The 19,956-nt window shown below is 39.6% G+C and overlaps 1 protein-coding gene across 5 annotated transcripts in view; it reads right to left on the bottom strand.

The window, feature by feature from the left end:
* Positions 1 to 357: 357 nt before the first annotated feature.
* Positions 358 to 19,956, bottom strand: part of maff.L (v-maf avian musculoaponeurotic fibrosarcoma oncogene homolog F L homeolog) — a 22,705-nt gene continuing 3,106 nt past the window's right edge. For 2 of the 5 annotated variants that reach the window (XM_018258878.2, XM_018258877.2), the window contains exons 2-3: positions 13,191 to 13,245; positions 358 to 4,503 (exon numbers count right to left, since the gene is read on the bottom strand). In XM_018258878.2, coding sequence (XP_018114367.1) covers positions 4,093 to 4,503; positions 13,191 to 13,226 — 447 coding nt within the window. In that variant the 5' untranslated portion in view covers positions 13,227 to 13,245 and the 3' untranslated portion in view covers positions 358 to 4,092. Of the gene's footprint in view, positions 4,504 to 7,585; positions 8,516 to 13,190; positions 13,246 to 19,956 lie in introns of those variants that run through there. The other 3 variants (XM_018258880.2, XM_018258879.2, XM_041590732.1) reach the window with 2 other exon arrangements.

The raw sequence follows: 19,956 nt of genomic DNA, 5'->3' as shown, positions 1-19,956 counted from the left end.
AATCTGTTTGCTCTTTTGAGAAATGGATTTCAGTGCAGAATTCTGCTGGAGTAGCACTATTAACTGATGTGTTTTGGAAAAAACATGTTTTCCGATGACAGGATCCCTTTAACACATCCTCAATGTCCAGCCTCAGCATTTTTTTTTAAGGGGTCCATGCCCCAAAGGGAAGAGAGACTCTTTTGCACATAAATAGAACTGCATCTCTATCAGGAAACCCACTAAGTCCCCTAAAACTTCCTTTCAGCTCTTGGCCAACTGCAGCTCCCAGCATCCTTGGCAGATTAGGGGGGTTGTACTGAAACAACAGTTGATCAGCCCTGTCCTTTGCTGTAGGGATGGATCTATCATGTCTCCAAGTGTTTGAGCTGAATTCAGAACTGTGAAAATGTCTTCACTTGCCACAGTGGTGACCAGTCCTCACTTGTCTAAAATGAGTGTTTTCCTTGTCTATCCTTGTACAAAGGACAAATAAGGCTTAATGCACTGGGGAAACTGTTCCTATCATGTATGAAAGCTAGGTGCTAAAAATTTCATAGAAGTTAGATTTATTCCCCACCTTAAAATGTAGTAGGTCACATAAGGCCACCCTTGCAGGTTTGTAAACATCACTGTGCTCACGAGTGGGAGATGGGCTGAGCTACAGAGTAGAACAAAGGCAGAGAATGGTGAAGAAAAGCCCAATACCAATTGTGGCTTAGGCTCAGTTATGTCCTCCAGACTGTGGTCTCCAGTTAATATTCTTGTATTAGACACCATTATTTCATATTGCCTACACCAAGCATAGAGACGGAAAATATAGCACCTTCTACTACATTTCAAGAGGCCAGATAAAACCCAAATCAAAGCAGTGGAGGTGTATATTATGGAGACGGGTTTCTCAAGGGAAGCCGGACACATTTAAGCTCCAATACAACACAAGGGCTGCAACGAGACAATTTCAGCAACAGCTTCAGATACACAGCAGACTCATAAACATCACTGGAATATGTGGGGGAGTCAAATCAAGGTAATATACTTCTGTGGGAAATACCATTTCTTTTTAATACATTTTGGGGTTGGAGCAAAATCATATCAACTTTTATGTTCTGAAAACCAACAAAACTAAGGGGCAGCTTTACTAACAGGGGAATCCGGAGGAATTCTTAGAAGTTATTACTTTGATCAACTAGTCAATTGAGCAGAATCTCTGTCTGTTCTGAGCAAATGGACTCCATTCGGAGATGGTGGGTGTTAGAGTTCAGCTGCTCTACTGAGATCTAACACCCTGTAGAATCATTAATCCTCCAAAATGATGAGGAGTACTGAATAAATTTTTTTTTTTTTAAAAAAAAAAGCTATTTTCTGTTTTTTAACAAATGGCTACTGCTCAAAAACAGCTTTGTAAATTTTAACCCTTTAATCCCCCCAAGTGTTACAGGTTAGTAAGTCTGCCCCTTGATTCTAAATATAACCAACATCGCAAGGATTTGTGTCAAGAGCAGCCATTTCCACATTTTATTTCCAACAAACGTACATTTACCATATGCATTTCCCACCCTCTTCCCTATAATCTTTATAATAAAAATAATATATAAATATACTGAAAAAAATAAACTTCTCAAACATAAATAAGGTTTTCCTCCAGAAAGCAAATGCCAGGGCAGGTTAACCCTTGTGGTGCTAGAGACGTAGGCGGCATCTCCGTTGGCAATAAACATAAAGCAGATGGAAAGAGCTGGGAATATTGAGGTGGATGGAGGATAAAAGGATACCGAGCATCCATCTTGTGTCTTGGGAAACTGATTTGTAAGCAGCGATAAATATTTAGAGGAAAAAGAAGGAACAGAAAGGTGTGAATAACAACACACAGAACAAATCATATGTCTTAACTGGCCACTTTAGCATTCAGTCGGAAAATGAATTTGTGAGACAACTGGATTATTTTCTTTGTAGTTCAACATGGGCTGCTGAGCCGCTGGCTTCATCAAAAGCAAAGGCAAAGGCTTCCCATGTTAGTGAACTACAACTCTCACTGGCAGGTTAGAGAGGGTATTCACCCTGGTTCCCACAACAGCACAGGGGACCCGGATTAAAGCCAATAAACATGATATTGTTTAACAATATACAGTCTTTGTATCTAACAATTGTTGTCTGCTCGGAGTTGCAGTTCTGCGACAGTGAGAGTGCCAGCACACAGCCTAGCGTGTTAAAATGGCAAGTGAAACTTAACAGTCCCAATGTGATCGGTATGTTTTGATTTGTAGCCCATAAGGATTTCCAGTTTTCTTACAAAAAGTGCTATTGCATCTACTGAAAGGTTATGTTTCCTTATTTCTCTTATCCATTTAAACTTCACATTCCTCGCCTTCATTTCGACTTTCTTTTAACCTATGTTTCTCTCTCCGAGCTTCAGGATTCGTTATAAAGAGAAGCTGATCACCTTCTCAAAAGCCTCAACTCCCATTGGCTGCCTTGCATTTCTCTGTTTAGAGGTAGGCGTTCTCTTTCTTTTATGGGTTTCACAGTGTGAGCTTTATAGTCTGCCTAGGAATAAGCCAACTCTATGCAGATACTGGCAGCTTATTGCCAGTACTGAGCAGCCCTCTGCATATCTCAATATCCCATAGTCAATAACCTCTGACCACTGGATGGTGCCATGTCAGATACCAGTGGTGAGACAAGCTATACAGCAGCGAGAGAATACTTTAGTAAAACCTTAGCGCAGTCACATTTTATTCATATTGTGCTACTGATTTTATCAGATGGATCTAATAAGCTTTATCAGAACTACGTTGTATGCGACACTGTTTCTGGCCCCTTGAGGTGGAGCAGCCTGGCTAAATGTTTCTGCAGGAACTTTGTCCGAGTTGATGTTCTCCATTTGTATCATGGCAAAAAGGCCTGACTCTCCTCAGACAGGCAGCCTCCATACTGAAAGATCTGCCCACACTAGAGTGCAAGGCTGTTAATTCAGACTGGTGCACTTTATGTTACTAAGTATGTCCCAGTCTGGCAATCACAATCATTTATTCAATATCCTGGAAGGTATTGGCAACTCATGAACACCAGAAGCAACCCACAAGCTGCTGCACCTCTATACACACATATATATATATATAAATAAATAAAATGCAGGAATGTTCCTTCTTATATTTAGCTTGCCCAAGGCACAAACCATCTACTGCAATTACTCGCTTGGCCTGGCTGTATCTATCGCTATGCAGGCTACACCCATTTCCACATCCTTCTATCCCATTGCTTGATTTGAGTCACATGGTGTAACAGCCATGGTAGAAACAAGCTTGTAACTTACTATTTCTCCTGTGTGTGTGTTCGCCACACAATAAATACCACACACATAAAGCATGCGGGCCTTTAACATCCCATTTCCCTTCTCTAAATTTAATCACCTTCTCCTCACATTTCTTTGCATCATAACCTCCATATCTGTTGTGTGTAAACAATGTTAGATTTGTCAGAGAGCAAATCCTTCTGGGCTTCCTTCCTTGGGACCGCTAAGCAACACAAGCTAAATTGCACACGCCTATCCTATATGTTGAGCCGTTCTGGGCTCACGCGTGTCACAAAGTTTTTACCACAGCATGTAGCACAGACGTCTCCTCGGTACAAAAGTAAAGGATGCCACACACCATACACAAAGTGTAACCTTTTAACTACAAAATAAAATGTATAATTATTTCAATAACTTAACTCTGTATCAATAAGAAAAAGCAGGGTGATGCTTTCCACGTCAAAACATTTCCAAAATATGTATGAGGACAGGATCAGGCCTCGTGCAAGTCAAGGTACCTTCCATTGCATTGATGCATTAAGGTTTTAAACTAAGAACCCATCGTTTTCAGGATAAGCATAACCAGAACCACATCCTAGACAATCTGTAAAGTAAAGCACTCTGGGACAGATCCTTTACGCACAGGTGAATGGAATGCTGGTTGATATTGGCAGAAGAAGGCTTTACAAAGGAAGCTGTATTAGCCTCATTCCAGCGCCTGTGTGACTCATGGCTGAGATGGCTAAGATCTGGTGCATGGCTTTGTAGCAATTAATGAGGTGACATAGGATGGGGAAGCAAAAGCAACATCCCATCTGTTAGGAGTAGGAGTTTCCATGGGACTTGACAATGGTGATCACGCTGGTGGCGGCCACTTTAGCTGGAGTTATGGGCCCTCGAGACACAGAGTGAGCAAAGTTTTGCAAAGCCTCATACTTGGCCCGCAGTGCGTCCAGTTCCAGCTTGATAGAGGAATTCTCATGAGCCAGCTTCTCCACCTCTTGCTGCAGGTCCTTCTTTTGCTTCTCTAACTCCTCCTTCTGGGAGACACGCTTAACCCTGCAGCTAGCAGCGTAGCCTCGATTCTTCAGTGTTCTTCTCCGCTGTTTGAGCCGTACCACTTCCTCCTTGGATAGGCCACGCAAGTGGTGGTTTAACTCCCGCACAGACATAGACATCAGCTCATCATCAGACAGCATTGGTGTATTCTCACCCATCTCGTTTTTCACCTGCAGAAGCACCATAAGACAAGTTATGAAAATTACAATATACTGAATGTATGTACCTATACATTATATAGAAAATCATACCCCCTATTGTAAAATATATGGATATAAGGAGTCACAAAGGCGTTCCATAACATAAGGCGTACAGACAAGTGTTTTTATAGGTCATCATACGGACACAGTGGGGCTCATTTATAAACAGTGGGCAAATTTGAACCTGGGCAGTAACCCATAGCAACCAATCAGTGATTAGCTTTTTTAAAACAGTTGCAGTTTGAGCACTGAAAGCAATCATTTGATTGGTTGCCATGGGTTACTGCCCAGGTGCAAATTTGCCCACTGTTTATAAATGAGCCTCACTGACTTTTTTTTTTAAATTTTATTTATTTATTTTTCACTGTATGTTTAAGTTATTTATATACCGGTAGGGAAATTCAAAGTTAACAGTATTACAGTCTGAGAGTCTGAGCCTCACTGACTTCTAATATCCTCATATTTTATAATAGGCAGTACATTATTTATTTACAATACACGTTTCAGTCAAGTGACAACTTACATCAGTAAGAACTCATTTAAGCACCATTTATAGGGATACATTTTACAGGATATTTATGGTTCCGGTGCAATAGATCTTTTACTAGAATATAAATAAATTATAAGCGCGCACAGGAATTGAAAGAAAAATAAAACAAAGTGATGAAAAACGAAATAAATATACATAGCCAATGACTTCAGGACTACGACACAACAATTTTGATATGCAGTTACATAATTCATTACAAGTATTTATACAATTATTTCTAATTTACGGTTGAAAGCTATTTTTAAACATTAAATTTATTCTGTTATTAGGATATCAAACACTACAATGATCAAAAACGTGAAATATTTGCAATGTCAGTATAATCTTGCAAGGCCATTTATCACCCCAGCTCATAAATAGTTATTCTTTCTCTCATTTCTCACCTGCCACCTATAGAAAAAAAAAACATCAAAGCTGGAATTGGAATTTTTGGACATTTTGATGCATTAAGGGCATTGTATTATTCCAACTGGATATATAGCTATGCCCTGGGGACATTCTCATTGGTTATAGGTTGGCTCTAGCCCTGCCCATCATACAGTTTGGCATGTAGAATCGAACAGTGCATTTATTACTAAATAAAATATACCAGGACTCATTTAAACATTTCCAAGCCATAAATAACAAGCTGAGCTGCAACTTAGTGCTTTCATCTTTCTTGAACAGCCAGTGTGGTTTGATAAGCATCTGTAGTCTTCTATAAATGGAGACCTTGCAAGTTATTTAACCCTTAGAATGCTAGCCAAGCAAGCATAGTTATCGGAAAACCATATTACTCTGCAACCCAAGGACAGCGTGGAACCCGGAAACATAGCATTTATATTGCTGGCAGTTAAAGGGATTGTTGTGCCCAAATTCATAGGGTGTTTTTTACAGGGGCTTGTTAGAAAAGTAACAAACATGAACTGTACAGTTTTGATTGTAAAATTAAAACAGAGAACAGAGACAGTAACTTCCTCTTCTAATACTCACACAATACAACAATCAGCACTTAAAGGGGAAGTACAGGGTGTAACGATTCATAGAAAGGAGCGCTGATGCAATGTCCAGTTAAAACTGATGGCAGAGGTGCAAGAGCAATTTCATATAGATTTGCAAAGAACAGAACATAACAGTGCAGAGTCTGTGCTGAGATAGCATTATTGGGAAAGGAGAAGTTAGGGACAATTTGCCTAAATTGCAACTTTTTAACCAGGAACACTTGCCAAAATAGGCCTTTATTCCTAGAAGTACCCATGCAAACTTACAGAAGTGAATTTGAATATGTACACAAGGCAGTTTATAATGTTCCTTTAAAGTTCAATCTGTATTAATGGGTTGCAGTGGGCAGCACAGTCACTAAACGTGGCTTTTTTAATAATTGCATTAAATGTTGAGGTCATGCCTATTTATTGTGCAACCACCTATTTATTGTGCAACAGATGAAATTCCAAGCCTGAATCCAGCATAAAAAAATGAATACAGAATACAGAGATGTGAACTAGAGATGTGCAGGCCGGACAGAAACCCACAGACATTCACGCAGAATTTCTGGGTCGTTGGCAGATTCAGGCTGAGCTCTTCCTTCCGCCCCACCCTTAACCTTATATTGCCCAGCTTCTGCCTCCGGCAGCTGCAATTTAAAGGCACGCACCTGCCCTGCACCTCCCTCTTTGTGACGCTAGAGATGAGAGGGTTGGGCGCCAGTCTATAAACAGAGGAGGTTGGGTGCAGGAGGGTTAGGGTCAACATTCTGCCAATCTTAATCTGAAATGATCCAGGTACATCTTGGCTACACCTGCCCCGCCCTCTAAGGATTTAGGGTGATGTTTCTATGCATTTCATCAAAAAGGGAAAGGACAACAGGTGACAGGCCTGTTGCTGCTGGTGACCGGATAGATGGGGTGTTAAATTAGGATGACTCCCAAAAAAAGTGAGTCTACATATCTGTATCAACTACAGGGGGTGAGGAGAATAGAGAGAGACCAAATACAGTCCCAAAATAATTCAGTTTGAGCTGATATAAGGTGAGCACCTGCCTCATACAGCCTGAATATAGAACTATGTGTTGATCTAGTCGCGTCTTCTTTTTCAGGTGCTTCTTTTTCAGTGTCAACAAGCCATAATTGTCTAGCCTTTCATTAAAGCTTTAATGGTCTATGTACTTAATTTAATTGCCTGTCTCTGAAGGTTTCTGCGTGATCTTATTGTATGCATGTTGGCATTTTATTTACTCACTTAGAGAATATCTGGCATTGAGAGAAGTCCCAAGCTTGGTGACTACAATATTTCCAAACTCCCCTTTCATCTTGAATTTGACTAAATAAATTCAAAACAATGTATAAGTAGCTTGCTCATTACATACTACCCACATCATTAGTGTATACAGATCTGTCATGTCCCTGTCTATTCTACCACTAATTCCAAATTGCCTGTCAACAGTACTTGCTATATGCAAACATACAAACAGTGTAAACGAGAATTCAAAGACTGATATCTAAACACAGCTCACTGATCACATACCTGTATTAATAGCACCTCCTAGATTCAGATTAATCAGGTGCAGCCTTAATTCAAATGTTGATCTCACATGGAGTCACAAGATTTTCCAACACAACTCCAGGATTAATCTAGAAGGCCCAAAACAGTTTCTGAAAGACTATTATTTTTGACCAACAATGGATTTTGTCTCACAAGTTCATCCACCACAACTTTATCAACTCCCACAGCTTTCTTTGTTCTTATTCGCTTGCAAGAAACCAGGAAGCAATATGGCCTAACAGGGTGCAGGGTGTCTGGCCAACAGAACAGGGCCATAAAATAGCAGGAAAAACTCCTTAGGTTTTTTCATACCTAGAGCGATGCCAGAAATTATGAGGATTTCCCCTGTAAAGCCAAAAGAGCAATAGAATACTGCAAATTATCTCTCTAAAACTTCAGCGATCTTTACTTTCCACACACCTTGCTTGGAAGGAGAGGGGTTTGGAACGGATTGAAGGCACATCAGGTGGGCACCCTATTGCTGTGTTACAATGCACATAACCAGGTTAAAACTTCAGCCATAAACCACATAAAAAGCATATACTGATAACACCTAATCTCTATTCCCCAAAGAATAACATTTACGGCTGGGAACCCACATCTACAAGCTGCCACCTGAGGAGGTTACTCTAATGCTTAGCTTACTCTTGCTAAGGTAGAAGAATGTTACCTAAAGTCAACCAGGTGCTCTTACTAACCAAACAGATGAGGGGCCACACGATATGGTTGAGATTAATCATATGCACAAAGCACTTGAACAATTGGAACAGCAGTGAGGAGCCATGGCTTCTTGCTGTTCCGATCATTTGAGCCGAAGCACAATGAACTGGCCAACATGGTGTGTCAGAAGGTGAGAGCTTCTAGCCCAGTGATCCCCAACCAGTAGCTTGCTCTCCACCCCCTTGGATGTTGCTCCCGGTGGCCTCAGAGCAGGTGCTTATTTTTAAATTCCTGACTTGGAGGCAAGTTCTGGTTGCATAAAATCCAGGTGTAATGCCAAAAAGAGCCTCAATGCAGGTTGACAATCCACATAGGGGCTGCAAAATGGCCAATCACAGCACTTATTTGGCACCCCAATAATATTTTTAATGTTAATGTTGCTCCCCAACTCCTTTTACTTCTGAATGTTGCTCACGGGTTCAAAAGGTTGGGGATCCCTATCTAGCCTGTCCTATTCTGGAACCAACTGTTATGTATAGTACACTGTTGTTTGTCTGGTTTAGTGGGGGCACCATACATGTAACAATAACTGTACCAAATTATTGGCATGTGTATGGCCTGCTGAATCTATATAATAACTGACTTGGCTTATGTTATAGGTACTAAATTAATGACACTACCTGGCAAGGACGTTACTAAAGTGATCTCTAAGTTACTGCCACAACTGCATGCACACCAGTATAGATTTTCAGACCAAACGATACAATACATTTAATATTTTTGAGAACAGGGACATTTCAATGCCCAGTGTATGTTTAAGAAAACAACTGCTTGCGTCACCCATGTTGTCTCCAAAACATTAAAACATAAAACATTTGTATCCATAACACAATAAGTAACCCCTGCCTGACATAATTGCAATTCTGAATGCACAAAAAGATTAATAACTCAACTAACATCTGTTGAAAGGAGAACTACAGCTTCCAAACCAAAATTTGATAAAGAGACCCACATAACACAGAAACCCTCAAAAAACCTTCACAGTTACCGGTTTCTTCAAAAAGTATGAATAAATTGCATTTTCTATGCTGAAATCCAGCTGTTTAACAGTTCTTCTCTTTCTCCATCATTTGAAATCCTGGCAGAAGTTACTAAACACTGATGTTACAAATTGTAACAACTTCTCCACAGCTTACAGACAGCATGCAGGAACTATATAACCCACAATGCATTGCACTGTAATGTTCCTTTCCTTATTGAAATCACGTGTGCAGGGAATTGTGGGGTTTGGAGGATGCAGGCTAAGGACAGATGGCTGCTGATACAAAGTAACAGTAGTCAGACAGATCAGCAAAGTAGTCAGACAGATCAGCAGGAGAGCAGGGGGCTAGGCTTAGGGAACTGTTCCACACCATTATAAAAATGAAAAGTCTGCATATTTTTTAATTGATGTACTTTTCAAAAAGCTCAAGTTATGTTTGTGTGGAGTTCCCCTTTTATCACCTTTTCTTCAAAACCCAAACCAGGTTGCAATGACATATTGCTACTTTCCAGTTAACCTTTGGATGATGGCACACCTGGCTGATCCACCTACTCCTTGCATTTTTCAGCTGGCAGAGAAATGCCAATAGACTTTACTTGCATCTGCCTACACACAATTGGGTCCAGCCCACTGACAGAAGACCTGCAATGTGTGCCCTTAGCTTTTGTGTATTTTTCTTGATGTTTAGACATAACCCCTACCCACCCATCCCAGAAAGGTTTTGTTTAAGATACATAAAAGATTGTCAAAAGTCATTAGTATTCAAGCTGCCACCCTTCCACTGCTTTAAGCCCCACAATAGAGCTAGCTCCAAAATCTCAAACTTGCCCCCATCATGTTTTATTTTCAGACCCCAAATCGCATTTTACTATTTCCATCTGTCATGGGGAATGCTTTCTCTTGTTATTGAGAGACTTAAATATACAAACTGTACTTGGATACATATGCCAAGCACTATGTCTAGAAGGTATTGAATCTTAAGGTAAGAGAGAGTTGTGTAGGTTCATGTGGTGATTATTCACTCTGCAAACTGCCACGTGGCTGCTTCTTCCTGCCACACATCCCAAATAGACCTTCTAATTTTTACTTCTTGAATTTGCTTCATCCTTGTAATAATAAACTAACTCAGCCTGCTTTATTCAATGCACATTAATATACCTTTTCCATAAGCCTCCTCTAACACACACATGGCAGATAAATCCACTCAGCAGAGTTACAAAGTGGATAACTGCAGGTAATAAGTCATATCCCTGGTTTGCAGAATGATTTTAAATAAAGACTTATAACTCAATGTTGTTTCCTTGAAACATGCATTCATTTCACTTCTGATGGATAAACCTACAGATTTGCCATGCACGCGCAGCCAGTATATTATTGAGAACTTTGTACCTGACCTGTGTGATGTTGTCAGAACGAAAAGATCAGATTCCAACACTCAGAAGGAACTGCACTAGGGATGCACCGAATCCACTATTTGGGATTCGGCCAAATCCCCGAATCCTTCTTGAAAGATTCGGCCGAATACCTAACCGTATCCTAATTTGCATATGCAAATTACGGACAGTATAGGAAAAAGTGGAAAAAATTCTTCTTTTGTGACAAAAAGTCATGTGATTTCCCTAACTGCCCCTAATTGACATATGCAAATTAGGATTCGGCTTTGGTTCGGCCAGACACAAGGATTTGACTGAATCCCAATCCTGCTGAAAAAGGCCGGAACCTGGATTCGGTGCATCCCTAAAATATACACATATCTATAAAAAAACTAAGAACAACTTATTTTTAGCTAAAATTATGTTATGTAAAAAATATGGTTTCTGTATTCATTACATCCAACTGGTGTCCAGTGTCATTAGGGATACTGTCTTGGAAAAAAAAAAAATGTATATTTTAAAACCCATCAGTTAATAGTGCTGCTCCAGCAGAATTCTGCACTGAATCAGTTTCTCAAAAGAGCAAACAGATTTAATTTTGAAAGCTGACATGGGGCTAGACATATTGTTAGTTTCCCAGGTGCCCCCAGTCACTTGTGCTCTGATAAACTTCAGTCACTCTTTAAGGGTCAGTCCACACGAGCAGATTCGGGGAGATTAGTCGCCCCATCGACAAATCGCCTCTTTTTCTGGGCCACAATCTCCCCGAACTGCCATCCCCCTGCCCTCCGTTGGGTAAAATGAAAATTGCCTGCGGCAATGCACACGCAGCACTTAGCTTTCCAAAGTCGTCCAAAGTTTCCTTCGCCAGTGACCCCCCCCCGCTTTCAAATGGGGGTCACTAGCCCCATTTAAAAGACAAATGGTCTTTAAGGCTACAAACGTATTGTTATTTTTATTACTAGTTTTTCTATTCAGGCTTCATCTATTCACATTCTTGTCTCGTATTCAAATCACTGCATAATTGCTAGGGTAATTTGGACCCTAGCAACCAGATTGCTGAAAATGCAAACTGGAGAGCTGCTGAATAAAAAGCTAAATAACTCAAAAACCACAAATAATAAAACATAAAAAAACAATTGCAAATTGTCTGAGAATATCACTCTCTACATCATACTAAAAGTGAATTCAAAGGTGAACAACCCCTTTAAGGCATATTTACTAAATTGACCCTGCACCTCAGAAAAACCTTTTGGAAAAGAGTGCAGACATTTCCTCTCTAATTATTACACAAACACACACACACACACACACATAAATAACCCAGAAGAATTGTTTTGTCACCAATATGGATTCATGCAGTAAAAGATATTGTTTTATTGTTAGAGAAAAAGGAAATCAGAAAAATCTGAAGTATTTTATTAAAATGGGATTAAAACGGAACGGTGTGTGTGTAGATCTAGATATGTAAATATATACACACACAGATATGGGATGTAATATTCTGAATGCTAGGAAGCTGGAATTTTGAATTTCTGGATTAGGGATTGTAATTAAAATAGTAATACAAACAATATACAGTAGAACCATCATATTACGTTTTTCAGGGGACTAGAAAAAAATTTGTAAAATCCAGGAAAATGTAAAATCAGGGTAACGTATCATGCATAATATATAGAAGGGACCACAACAATGTAAAATGAGGGAAAATGTAAAGTCAGGGGATGTAAAATTGAGGTTCCACTGTAATCATACACCCAGTTGTATTGGATATAAGCGGTTTATTATTGTGTAGGCCTTTCAGACATGCTGTGTCACTGGAGCAGTGCAAATTGCTGACTCATGCTGGAATCAGCAAATTCTACCATGTGACAAGTGTGTTGCAGCCAGATAGAAAAACACTTAGGTTGAGTAACTAACAAATAAATCATTAAAACATTTTTTTTTTTTTTTTAAAGGGACAAAATTATAAGGTTATACATGAAACCAGTTAATTAAAATCCAGTAATGTTGTGGCACTTTGTACAGATACTGGAGCTGCTAAGAATACTGTCTGCACCCAAGCTAATACAGTGGGGTTCATTTATCAACACTGGGCAAATATGCCCGTGGGCAGTAACCAATAGCAACCAATCCATGCTTGTCTTTTTTCAGGCAGCTGCAGGTGCAGATGAATGCAACAATCTGATTGGTTGCTATGGATAACTGCCCAGTGTTGATAAATGAATCCCACTGTCTGTAAGACACAGAAACAGGCAGAGGATCGTCCTAGAATCAGCCCCATGTGGCACTAACCTTTGGCGTTTGACCACCTCTACTACACTGCCTGTGAGTTCATGTCTGGAATACTAACTCCACAGGAATACAGAGCTATCATTAGTTTGGATTTAATTGTATAAATCCTGGGATGGAATGGGTTTTAATTTATACGTTACAAATAATAAAAGCCACTCTGTGGGTAGCAAAGCAATCTTGTAATATTAATAAAGGGGTATTGGGAAGAGTTTGGTACCTTTAGGGCCTTTGCTGACGTTCCGTCTGAAGACATTGTACCGTGGAGTCACTACCTATGGAAGAACAAAGATTATTATTAATGTATTTTCTACCAAATGGTCAGCTGTGTTGGCATGAAAAATATATATATATATATACCTTCATCTGCGTTATTAAACCAACCATGTAAATGAAGAAAATACAAATAATAATATACAGTAGTGTTATCTGTACTGTCACTAATGAGGCAAAATGTTGGACACCCCAACACTGACATTTTGCAATTAGCACAAGACTCAGAATGAGATGAAAAACCGGAGTGTCAACAGTATTGTATTACAGTTACACCGTTATTAAAGATGTTTCGCAAAGAATTGCTGGTGCCAGAGTAAACCCTGAAGCGACCAGCAACTCCTTATATCAAGTGCAGAGTGGCACTTCCAGGCTAACTTTTGCATTACAGGAATGAGATCTGTTATGTGGAAACCAGTTATACAGAAAGCTCCAAGTTATGGGAAGGCCATCTCCTATAGACTTCATTATAATTGAATAATTTTAAAAAGTATTTCCTTTTTCCCTGTAATAATAAAGAAGTAAATTGTACTTGATCCCAACTAAAATAATATTGATCCTTATTGGAAAAAAAAAAAACCTATTGGGTTTCTTTAATATTTAAATTATTTTTAAGTAGACTTAAGGTATGCAAATCCCAGAAAGATCCCTTATCTCAGGTCCCGAGCATTCTGGATAACAGGTCCGATACCTGTATATTGCTAAATAAATCTATATAAGTTGCTAGGAGTAATTGGGCTAGTGAATTGAAAATGAAGTATTTCAGCATTTATCTCAATGGTCTTTATGCAGGGCTGCCAAGGAGGGGGTTGTTATTGCGGAAGCAGTGTTGATTTTAAAATAGAGACACTATTCCACACCCAGTTTTCTCTGTACAGTTAATAGAAAACATTACAACTGAGTGGCACCCTGAGGAAGCCGGGAAATGACTGTACATTGGGCAATGTATGCAAGGGACCGTGGTTCCTCATTCTCTTCCACAGACTGAGGCTGAAGTAGGAGGTGTACAGACTGATCTGGTTTCCGAGGCCCAAACTAAAAGGACTGGATACTGTAAACAACAAAAGTTTGGGAGCACATCTCGATGTATACATCCAGTATGAGTCATCGCAACACCCAATCACAAATGGAAATTTAAGGGCAGATTTATCAAAATGTGAGTTAAGATTTTAATACTAAAAAACTCAGCCACGTTCTATTCATTCCTATAGGATTTTTAGAAGCATATTTATCATTTGGTGAAAGTTAGAACTCACTGTTTGATAAATATGCTTCTATAAATTCCATAGGAATGAATAGAAAATGAGTTTAGAGTTTTTCTTTATTAAACTCTAGATATTTTGATAAATCTGCCCCTTAGTGGAAAATAATGAAATATAGGTGGTTTGTTGAAATGATCTTGGTTTCCTTGTTATGGAAAACCATGTTTGTTCCATTCCCTTTATATTTTAGGCTAATTTTCTCTCTAAATGACTTCCAGACTGGACCTTTATTGTAGGAGTCAAGGTATATATAAATGATCTAACAAGGCCCCATAGTACATGCTCGCTCCCACAACCAGGTTCTGTTAGTAATAACACAAAGGCATGCGCCTTGGGGCAATAAAGAGGCCGGATAGACCGTGAGCCTACAGGCTCATTCGGAAGGGCTGCTCACTAACAAAAACAAACAGCTGTGTGGTGTGGCCATGTGGCTTGCAAGCCACATTGTTATTTCTAAACTTGGAGGAAACATGGTTACGTTCTGGTCAAGATACAGCCAACTGTGTTCATAATGAAATGATGAGTATATCCTTTTATAAGGAAAACACTTACACAATTACTGAACTAAAATGTACTAAGAATACCACACAAAAACAATAATAACCTGAAATTCTGGTTAACGTTAAAAAATAGGCATCAGGTTATTTCAATTTTATCAATAGTTTTACTTGGCCCTCATAAGAATGAGTGTTTTATGCCCGTATGCCCTAGCCGGTCAATGAACATGCTGGCAAGCTGAAAATGCAGACCAAGGCCAATAGTATAGTTACCAACTGTCCCCAATTTCAAAGGAAAGTCCCTTGGCTCTCTGTCCCTGGAAATGCCCCTAATTTTAAAAGCAGTGAAGAGAAGTCATTTGATGCCGTTAAGGAGTTACTCTTTCACTTTTTAACCTATAGCAAGGAGCAGGGTTATTGTAATTTTTTGGTTCAAGTTCTCCCACTACAGTTCCCCATTTGGTTCCCTCTCCCTGCACACACGAGATAAGAAAAACCGCCACTTGTTACACAGCTCTGCAGACACAACTTTTAATATAGCTGTGACGGCTGCAACTGCCACCACACATTGCCTATCAACACAATGTAATTAGAACATCGAAACAAAAAAAAACTACAGCACATAAGTAGTAGTGATGTGCTGGGCAGGAAAAAAAACTCAACCTGCACCTATACCGCAAAACCTTCACCCGCACCCAACCCTAACCTGCAAAATTTTGCCATTGTAGAAACCAAACCCAACCCATATCCACATCATTTTAATATGTACTCTAATTCTGTGCTGGTTCCAAGACAGAGAATCTTTGGGATCAGTGGAGGAGCGATCTTCCCCAGTCTGACCCACACCCAACCCTAACCTGCAATAGTTGGCCAAATTTCAACCTGAACCTGCCAACTGGTGGTCTTCTCATGGGTCACCACATATTTTGGGTCAACCCACACATCAGTTAAAACATTTGCAGATGGTAACTTTTTTTTTTTTTAAACTAAATGTCATTCAACCCAACTGTATTTTGGCTAAGGTCCCTATCCACTTCTCTGGTCTCAACTAGGGTGGCCAGGCCAACATTTTGGAACTTAAGCTGGGCATATACATGCTGATAAAAGCTGCCAACTCCCCTTTTTTGGAAGGCCTACTGAAATCTAGCCGAAAACCAACCAGATATCTGGCATGTTTCAAAACTCCTTTCTGTTTATAGTTTCAAAGGAACTGAACTTAATAAAACGCCACCCAGTTTTATAGCAGCTCTAGCACCTGTGCTGGGACCCGTCACCATTAACATTAACCTTAAACGTTAAACATTAACCTACAAACACATTTCACAAGGTTTCTCTTGAAGGAAGTTACTGGACCAGAGAAGGACACGGTAGAAAAACTGTTCCAGAAATTGTGGAAGTATAAAAAAAAAAAAAAAAGTAAATTTTTTAACCATTCAAAAAACAAAATGTTCCTCTTATAAATTTTAAATTGTAAGCTCTGATAAACAGGACTCTATCTCCTGTATCAGTCAGTATTTGTATGTCAGATGTATGTGAACCCTGTTATTTTTTCTGTGGAATATGTTGGTGCTTAATAAATGTGTTTATTATTATTAATCATAATTACAGTTGGTAATAGGATCTCAGACTACTAGGGAAAACCCACAGCCAAAAAGCATAACACAACTGCTGTGTTATTAGAGAAAGAAAGCAGAGCTATTTGGTTACTGTTCCCTAGGCAAACATAAAAGTGCGACCTTTTTTTAACTTCCCTCACCCTTCTACTACATATTCAACATTTTTTATCAAACTTTCTTGATGAGAGGGACCCTTTAAGTTAACTTTTAGTATGTTATAGAATGGTTAATTATAAGCTACTTTTCAATTGACCTTCATTTTTAAATTTTTGCTTTACTGCTTTCCAATTGGGGTCTCGGTCCTCATCTAAAACCAAATGCTCTGTAAGGCTACTTTTTATTACTCATCTTTCTATTCAGGGCCTATTTTATTCATATTCCAGTCTCTTGTTCATATCAATGCATGGTTGCTAGGTTTATGTTGGACCCTAACAACTAGGTAGCTAAAATTGCAAACAGAAGAGCTGCTGAAAAAAAAGCTTAATAACTCAAAAAACACAAACACAATTAAAACCAATTGCAAAAGAATATCATTCCTGACATTGAACCAAAAGTTAATTTAAAGGTGAACAACCCCTTTAATTGAAGTGTATCACTAAGGGGCTACAATAAATAAGAGCAACTCAGTTTGACCCCTAAGTTAATGGGACAGTATGATTAAAACAAAAGTCGGTTTCGTACAGGAGTTACTGGGGCAAAAAATTTATATTTAAAGGGTTAGTGTTTCTAATTTCAGTTTTGCTGTAACCAAATTCGGTTTTGTAGTAACTTTGAATTGAACTACCATTGAAATAAAGAGTGTAAAAAACACTTTAGGAAGAATGCACAGTGATCAAAAATGGTGATGAACCATCTCACTTAAGGGTCATGAGCGCATTGCAGAGAAAAGGGAATTAATGCTGAACACAGAGTTTCTGCCGGGCCGGCTATGAGACGACAGCTGGAGTGTGCTGGCTCGGCACTGCACTCATTTATGCTGAGTCGCACTAAACTAAATTGCCAAGGCTGCAAAAATTGGGTTTCATTTTAAAGTAAGGTGACCTCCTGAAAGTACATTATTAGGACAAGTTCAAATATATGGCCGGCGGATTATAGGCACAATATCAACCTTCCAGAGCTTTCTCCATACATAGCCATTAGCAGAGGCATTATTAAGGGTTTAGAAGGTGCCAGCATATTAGTCAGTGCTGCTGAGTAAAGGCAGGACCCTGCTCCATAGATAACACACTACAAGGAGAAAGGAAAAAGGAAAGAAATAAAAGCTGCAGAAGGGCCCATTTACAAACAATGGCGGTAATAGCAACCAATCAGCAAATACCTTTGAACAGTCTAGTAAAAATGAGAACATCAAAGCAAATATCTAATTGGCTACTACTGGCAACAGCAAGTGTGCAATTTAGCATTTCAATAAAGTGTGGGTCAGGCACAGTGAATATTTCTGATAATACCCATGGTATCAGTCTTATAATGTTATACTTGCCTATGGCATTTCTACAGGAATGGCGCTAACACGGTGAATTCACTACACTCGCCTAAACTCTGTGAGGAGTTTGTATGTTCTCCCCTCCTTTTGTTATTGATTCCCTACTCTCCATCAACTAAATGGTAGCTTCCTAGACTTCTCATGGAACTTCCCTCAGTGGGTGTTGTGTGTAGGTGCAATAGGGAAGTTAAACTGTCAGCTCCACTGTTACAAATGATTAAACATTCTGTCTAAAGCACTTTGTCCTTCGCTGGTGCCGTATAAACAGAGAACATAATAATGGGTGTCCTGCCCTTCTGGGAAATCCAAGTGCACAGCGCAAAGTTCCCATCTGCATTAGGTGTGTCACAAGCCATATAAGGCGAGGCATGTCGTGAGCACATATTGTAATCAGTTTTGCCCATATGTCAGAGCTAGAGCCCATTTGTATTCAGTCATTATGCTCACAATTTAAATGTTTCTGTGATGCCTCTATTGTTGCCATGTTATAGCTTGAACCCTGCATCCTTAGGCCTATGGTACACCAGGCGATTTGGACATAGCAGTTCCTTCAGGATGCATTAACCCACCTGGCAACAGTTGCTATGCAAAAGACTTGGAATACTACTTACTGTCGATGCTGGCTGTGACAGAGAGGACTACTCAGGCAGTGGGATTTCCAAACTGCACCACCTGTTACCACCACAGGCAGTGTTAATCCATTGAAATAGAAAGCATGAAAGCTGGGATAGGCCTTATTAACTGCTGTGATTCTCCTCCAGTCAGATGTGCCGTACATCATGGATAATCACCTCGTATATTTTATAAAAAGAGCCAACTCTACTAGAAAAAGGAAGAAACTGTGGGAAAGTCCCTCTATAGGAAAGTAAGGGCAGACAGCAAATGTGCTGGTCCAGCTGATCTTGACCCCTATGGGTGGTGGCACATGGGGAGATTAGTCGCCAAGCGACAAATCTTCGATACTGCCGGCGACTAATCTCCTTAAAATGCCTTCCCGCCAGCAAGAATGTGAATCGCTGGTGGGATGGCATAGGTTTTGCCTCATTTTCCGAAGTTTGTACGTGAACCAGCTTCGGTAAACTGAAGCAATATGTTTGCCATCCCGCCAGTGATTTGCATGACCAATGGAGTGGAAATGTATAGCAATTCAAATGGGGGGCAGTTTTGACTGAACAAATCACAGTGTGCTGTTACACCTTTGGGGCTCATTTATAAAAACGGGGCAAATTTACACCTGGGCAGTAACTCATAGCACCTAATCCTTTTTTGAGTCAACTACAAGTAGAACAGAGAAAGTAAACATTTGATTGGTTGCCATGGGTTACTACACTTGTGCAAATTTGCCCAGTGTGATCATGAATGACCCCCAGTGAATGTATTGGTTAACTGTTCTCTAACACTAAGGGGCAGATTTATTAAAAGGTGAGTTTAGAAAAAACTCGCCCACGTTCTAATCATTCCTGTAGGACTTTTAGAAGCGCATTTATCAGATGCCGAGTTCTAACTTTCACCCATTGATAAATACAATTCTAAAAATCTCATAGGAATGAATAGAACGTGTATAATGCTCCACATTGTACAGAGATAGGAAAGCAGTAATTCCTTTATACACCATTAGAAAAGATCAGGTCAAGTTATCATGCAGTGACATGTGACCATGTAGAACATTTGTGTCTGTGACCTTTTTACAGTGTACTTTCAGGACAGGATTATACAGCACAAGGTTTCTGTCCCATGTAGTGCAGCCAGAGTGCATGACATATACAGTACATATCTGGAGACGATAATCTCTTACATACACATATGTTATGGGGATGACCTGAACATAAACTTGGAATAATAAATCACACAGCAT

This window comes from Xenopus laevis, chromosome 4L (assembly GCF_017654675.1).
Source record: "Xenopus laevis strain J_2021 chromosome 4L, Xenopus_laevis_v10.1, whole genome shotgun sequence".
In the NCBI taxonomy this organism is placed as follows: Eukaryota; Metazoa; Chordata; class Amphibia; order Anura; family Pipidae; genus Xenopus; species Xenopus laevis.
Note: the sequence above shows the minus strand (reverse complement) of the source record. Positions and strands in the feature narration are given on the sequence as shown.